The sequence below is a fragment of the Pseudorca crassidens genome, chromosome X, assembly GCF_039906515.1.
Source record: "Pseudorca crassidens isolate mPseCra1 chromosome X, mPseCra1.hap1, whole genome shotgun sequence".
Classification (NCBI taxonomy): Eukaryota; Metazoa; Chordata; class Mammalia; order Artiodactyla; family Delphinidae; genus Pseudorca; species Pseudorca crassidens.
This window is the reverse complement of record NC_090317.1, coordinates 12,941,188-12,947,605: the sequence shown is the minus strand read 5'-3', so window position 1 is coordinate 12,947,605 and position 6,418 is coordinate 12,941,188. Positions and strand designations below refer to the sequence as shown.

General features: G+C 48.2%; 1 protein-coding gene across 1 annotated transcript; it reads left to right on the top strand.

Annotated features, from left to right (window-relative positions):
- Positions 1-253: 253 nt before the first annotated feature.
- HAPSTR2 (HUWE1 associated protein modifying stress responses 2) lies at positions 254-2,077 on the top strand. Its single transcript, XM_067722185.1, has one exon. The coding sequence runs from the start codon at positions 476-478 to the stop codon at positions 1,304-1,306; it is 831 nt and encodes a 276-aa protein (XP_067578286.1). The 5' UTR covers positions 254-475; the 3' UTR covers positions 1,307-2,077.
- The last annotated feature ends 4,341 nt before the right edge of the window (positions 2,078-6,418 follow it).

Below are 6,418 nucleotides of genomic sequence, written 5' to 3'. Positions count from 1 at the left end.
TCCCAGAGCGGCAGCCGCGGCGGAGCGGGGGTTGGGACCGAGCTGCGGGGCCGCGGCGGCGGCGACCGAGCGGCCGCGGCAGCTGCGGGGAGGCCGCGGCGCCGTTGGGGGGCCGTAGGAGCGGACCGCAGGGCCGGAAGGGGGCAGTGAGGCGGCGCCCGCGGCTGCGGAGTTATCTCCGCGCCGTAGCCGGGGGCCGGGCCGGGCCGGGCGGGGCGGGGCGGGGCGGGGCGGGGCGTGCACCAGGGCCGCGGGCGGCGCGCGCCGGAACAGTTGGCCTCCGAGCCCCGCCGCCCGCTCTCCCGCCCGCCGGCGCACGCGGAGGAGGTGGCGGTGGCTGAGGCTGCTGAGGCGCCGGCGGCGGCTGCAGAAGGAGGAGGGGAGCTCGGAGCAGGAGGTGAGGTGGAGGTGGAGGAGCAAGAGTAGGCGGAGGAGGAGGCGGCTGTAGCGGAGAGGAGCGGCCAGAAGAAGGAGGATGGAGGAGCAGCCGAAGGAGGGCGAGGCCGAGGGCGAGGAGCACTGGTTCTCTAAGTGGGAGCGCCAGTGCCTGGCCGAGGCAGAGCAGGAAGAGGAGTTGCACCCCGATATGCAGGAGGAGGCGACCCCTGAGGCGGCGGGGCTCAAGAGCGAGAAGCAGAAGCTGTGGCACCTCTTCCAGAACTCAGCTACCGCTGTGGCCCAGCTCTACAAGGATACGGGGTGCCAACAGCCAGGACTCTCCTTGTGGGACCCCTTCCAGAGTGCGGCCATGGCTGTGACCAGCCTCTACAAAGAGAGCGGGGATGCCCACCAACGAAGTTTTGACCTGGGCGTCCAGGTTGGCAACCATCGTCGCGTCAAAGATGTGCTGGAATGGGTGAAAAAGGGCCGGAGCACCATCCTTCGAGAAGATCTGATTAGCTTCCTGTGTGGCAAGGTGCCCCCCGCGACTCTGCCGCCGCGCACCCCGAGGGCGCCCCCGAAGCCACCCGCCGGGGCCCCCAGCCAGGCCGCGGCCACCGAATCCGGCTCGTCGGTGGACGTTGACCTGCAGCCGTTCCACGAGGCCATCGCCCTGCACGGCCTCAGCGGTGCCATGGCCAGCATCAGCGTGCAATCTGGAGCGCCCGGCTCCCCGCCTCAAGGCAGCGGTGTGGCCGGCGACGGCCACCGAAGAAGTAGCTTCCTCGAGGACAACTCGAACCCCATCGACTCCGAAGAAGTGGCCCTCCACCTGGACAGTGGGGGGACCCGCAAGCGCACCTCGGCCCAGTGTGGTGATGGCGACACAGACTCCCCAACCCACAAGCGCAACCGAATGATCTAAACTGATCTAAACCACCTCGTGGGTCGCCAGCCACCATATTGCTCGGCCATCAACTTGCTCGTCAAAAGGGTTCTTGAGACTGTCTCTTCCTTCTCTAAGTTAAACAAAGAGTTCTATCAGTTTGCCACAAAGAAACTTTAAAAGTATACCAGGACAGGCATCGTTATGATTCTGACTTTCCCAAAAATATAATACTAGCAGAGAACAAGTATAATGTAGTAGTTAGCAAGACCGTTTAATGCAGAAGTATCCGGTCAAGCGGGAGCTTGGTTTATCTTGTTCACAGTTATATTTCTTAGCATCTGGCTCAGTTGCTGGTGCTTAATAAATGTTTGTTGACTGAATAAATGTGACCTTATTTAAAAGTCTTAAAGGGGAAGGACTAACAGGTGTTTGCTTGGTTATAGGATACTTTTATCCTTTATTGTTTGGTTGGTTGTTTGCTTTAACCGTTTTTGTTTTGTTTGCCAGTTCAATTACATGTTATCAAAATGAAAAACTTGATATTTTTGTGAAATCTGGAGTTTTCCATTTTTGCTCCACTGTACCATGCATCTAATTTCTAGAAAGAAACTGCAAGGTGTACATATTAGCCTGTGAGTTTTCTTTTTTAAAATAGTCATTTTGGTGATTATGTGATGGGGTAAAGTGCTATGATGGTTGGGCAGGTAATACTTGCTATTGAGTCAATTTAATGCTCTTTTTAGGAATATTAAGCCAACAATTGAGAGCCTGAGATCAAAGATGGCATTCCTGGTGGTGGTCCTTTTTCTTAGGGATATAAAAAGTTCCTTTTTCTGAAGTTAAATCTTTTTGGTGATTTCTGTTTTGAAGTGGAAGCCGAAGTAGAATGAATTTCTGGGTTTTACTTAAGGGTATAGCATGATATAATTAAAAGAGCATGAGCTTTGATATTAAAAGGATCAACAGTAGAATCCTAGCCCCACAGATTCACTGCATGATTTTGGACAAATCACTTAATGTCTATTGACCTCAGTTTTCCATCTGTAAAATGGAACTGTGTGTCTCCTGAGGTCGTTGTGAGGGTAAGATGAAGTCCATATTTCAAGTACCTAGCACAATGCTTGGCACCTAAAGCATTAATGTTCTCCCTTCTCAATAAATAAAAATCAGTAAAACATTAAAATCCACTACATTTTAGAAAAAGCAGAAAAATAGATCAACTTAATCAGTAGAATCTCTGGGTTTGAGTTGGAAACTATTGTTATATAGTTGAAACTTGCCTAAATATCCCAGATCTTGTATTAATTATAAGTGTGTTTAGCTCATGAGTTCTCAGGATCATCCCTCTGGATGTTAGGGCAGACTTGTAGTTCCTAAAATTGCCTGAGGGATGCACCTTGCAGCTGGAGTAGTGAAAGATCTACCTCCTCTGGCCTGAAAGAATATGAGAAGCCGGGTAAGGACGGAAAGGGTGTGGAAGTGCAAGTCCTAGGGACACCTAAAAGGCAAAAGTGCTTCTGAATAGGGGTGAGGTGGAGTAGAGGTGATGAAAGGGGTAGACTGGGTGGGGTGGGGGGTGGAGGAGGTGGAAGTGAGGTTATGGAAGGGATGGGGGGAAGTTAGAACGTGCAAATCTCCCCAGGCTCTCCCTAAACCAGTGCATAAAATAGCAATAGTATAAATAGATGAGTAATACCTTGCCCTTAGGTTCACATCAAAGAGTTGTTTCTGTTTTTATTGGTGTGACCTTTGCAATAGATTTGTAATTGAATAAGTGCATTGAAATAATACAACAAAGTGAATTCCCTAACAGAATAAAAACTTGCTATTGAGACACTCCACAAGTACATACTGAGGCACCATGCTAGGCCCCAAGAAGGGATGTTAAAAAAACAAAAACAATCCTTATGCTCACAGAGCACATCCTGGCTTGGAAGATAAATTAATGTAGTCCAGAAAGCACTTCTGATAGTATGCAAAGCACCGAAAGGCTATGCAGAGGAATTCAGAGGCCAGAGGCCTTCCTTACCAAGAGGGCCCAGCTTCTGGAGGAGGTGGCATTTGAACCGGTGCCCAGAAAAATAGGAAGGGAGGGCACAGGGGATACTAGCAGGGGAAGGATATCTAACAAAGTTTGAGAAGGAGGAAAACAGTAAACTGGGTTCAGGGGGTCACAGGTGCTGGGTAGGGGGAGGCAGGGGCCAAAGTAGAGGGGGTCTCAAATGCCCGGCTCAGTACTTTAGATTCTGTCCTGGGGCAGGGGGGTGACACCACCCAATCTGTGCTGTAGGAAAATTGGTCTGGCAGGATGCCTGGTTGTCCAGCGCTGACACACTGGAGCAGGGTATAACCAGGGTATCCCTGTTGGACGCTCTTTACTGGGGATGTTGCCATTTGGTTAACCAGGATTGTGGCGATATTTAACTTGACGGGGCTTTCTCTGGGAAGCCTTTGCTCACTTATACCCTCCCATACTTCAAACCATACCAGGTAGGAAGCACCTTCAGTGTGTGTTCTGCACTGCTTCTAGGCTGAGAAAGCCTTCAGTTCCAGCTGCAGAATCTCTTGGGGGCTAGTCTTGAAGTAACAAAGTAGCCATGCCTCTTATCATTCTTCTGCTGCTTGTCTTTGAGAGCCCTCCTCCAGGGAATCACTGGGGCATTCGGGCTGCAAGACTGGCTGAGCCACCGCAGCAATTTTAACAGGTAGGTATAGAGAGTTGTAAGAGGGCATGTCAGTATGAGGGCAGGGACCTCATTTGTCTTGTTTCTTTCTGTAATCCCCAGAGCCTAGCAGTGCCTGATCCACGGGCACACAATAAATATTTATTTAATGAGTGGATGAGTAAGCCCTCATCCAGACCCAGTTATAGCTATTCTCCCTTTCTCTGTTTACCTACTGCCCAGGAAAGGCACCTGAAGCCCATGCTCTAATTTCTAGATGATTCTCCCCTGTGTGCGTTTTCCTAACTATTAGGTTCAGCATTTTGCAAAGTGTGGCCAATTCCATGACCACCTCCCTTGAGAATCCCCTGAGTTGCTTATGAAGCTGGCAGCCTCAGAAGCGCCTTCCAGGTGAATTACAATCTCAGTGGAAGGGTCCTAGAAGTGACCTCCTATCTGGAGGAGGCCTCGGTGATCATGGTGCACAGTGAAGTCTGAAACTCCAGTGACCCCATTGTGAGATTCATGATTGATTCAAGGGGCTCATTTTAGTATATGTGCTGCCAAAGCGAGCACTAAGGGGCTCATTTTAAATTGATCGTTGCTGGTGAACTTTCTGTGCAGGCTTAAAGTGAATCTCCCCATTTGTACATATTATCTTTATCATGACTTTGCATATTTCATACATTTTTCTTCTAGGAGCACAGTTGAGAAGACTGAGGAAAAACAATATTAAGTTACTTATTTTGGTCCTTTCATAGGAGGCCAAGAGAAGGCTCTGACTTCCTCACCACTAGCTGAGTATTTTATCCATTAGACCATTGCTTCCTAATCAAAATTACGAACTGAGAGTCAGGAAACATTGCACTTAGATCACTTTGCCTTCTGTGAAATGATGATGGAGTAGAGGTCAGGGGAGGATTGGTTGTTAATCAGCCTGGGGCTTTGAGGAGGTTTACTGACCTCTTCCAGTAGCATGTGCTTGGTGGGATCCTTCCCAAATTTAGAACCAAGAGGGACCTTAAAGATCATCTAGGGCAGGGTTAACTATTCAGTTTACAAATGGGGCAACTGACCTCACTAGGGAGGGCCACAGTGACTTATTGGTAAGACTGCTGCCCCTACCAGGTTCCAGTCCGTTGTTCACTTCCCTGGACCTCCCTTAGTCATACTGTGTATGGCTGTTTAATTAACATGCTGATGATCAAGTGGAGCTAGGAAACTTGTCCTGTTATGAAGCCTCTCTTTACTCTGTTGTGTGTGTTTGGGGGAAGCTGTTAGAGTTGTGCATTCAGGGAACATGTCACCCCTTCCCACCACCACCGCGCTCCAGCTACCAGCAAAACTGGGCCACTTAAAGTTTCCTGAACTTTTGATCATCGCTGGCCTCTGGGCCCTTTTACCTTATTGCTTCCTTGGGCTCTGATGCCCTGCCCTAAACTCCTTTTTGTCTACTTCACTCCAACTCAGCCTTCAAAGCTCACCTCAGACTTTACCTTTATTTTTTGGATACCTTCCTTGCCCTTCCAAGTTGGGATTAAATGGCCCTCCCCAGAGTTCCCACTTCGGACTTACCATTGTGTTTGTCAGCTTGTGTCTTTGCCCCACTAGATTGTAAACCACCAAGTTTCATCCCAAGAGGGTCTCTTTCCTAGGAGGTGTGTAAGAATCTCTATTACTGCGTGTGTAGGTTGAAAAGGAATATTCAACATTACACTATACTTTTTTTTTAAATGAAAGAATTATTGTCATAAAATTATATTGTGGGAAGAAAAGCTCAAAACAAAACTTCGAAGGGGCGGTTTTATTCTATCAGGTATTAAATGTGCTTCCCCAAAGAAGTGTAGCATATAAAATGTTATTAATGTTCTTTCTCATTTGTAGATATAATTGTACTGTCTCAGGCTTCAGTGGCAAAAGCATACAGGATCCTGGCTTAAGCCTTGACTTTCCCAATAACTGACCTTGAACAAGTCAGCCCTTTTTCTGTTTGATATAGGAAATAAAGGAGTTAGTTGTATTAGATGATCTTTAAGGTCTGCACAAGCTCTGGCACTTTCTGATCTGTGATTTAATTCAATAAGCAGCGGTAGTGATAACCTTCTTTCTGTGATATTCTCATTTAGATTATCTAGTGTCTGACCAGCTGAGTTCTGTGAGCCCCTTGAAATCAGGACTGCCATCCTGAAACAATTCCAAACCAGGAGACTCACTTGGTGGTAGTGGCATGGCCACTTGTAAGATGGGAATGTATATGCACAGAGCAGCTTACCTTTCTCTCTTTTGGTTCCGTCTTCCTTAGGAGGTCAAGAAGTTAAAAAAAATTTTTTTTGAATACTTAAGGCGTATATTACAGTCAAATGTCTCCTTATTTGGGCACTTGCCTTTCTCAAATATAATAAGTTGATCAGGAGGTTGTTAAACAGAGAGATGAGTTCATAGACTCACTGGACTAAAGGGGGACCTGGAAGGCCATGACTCCACA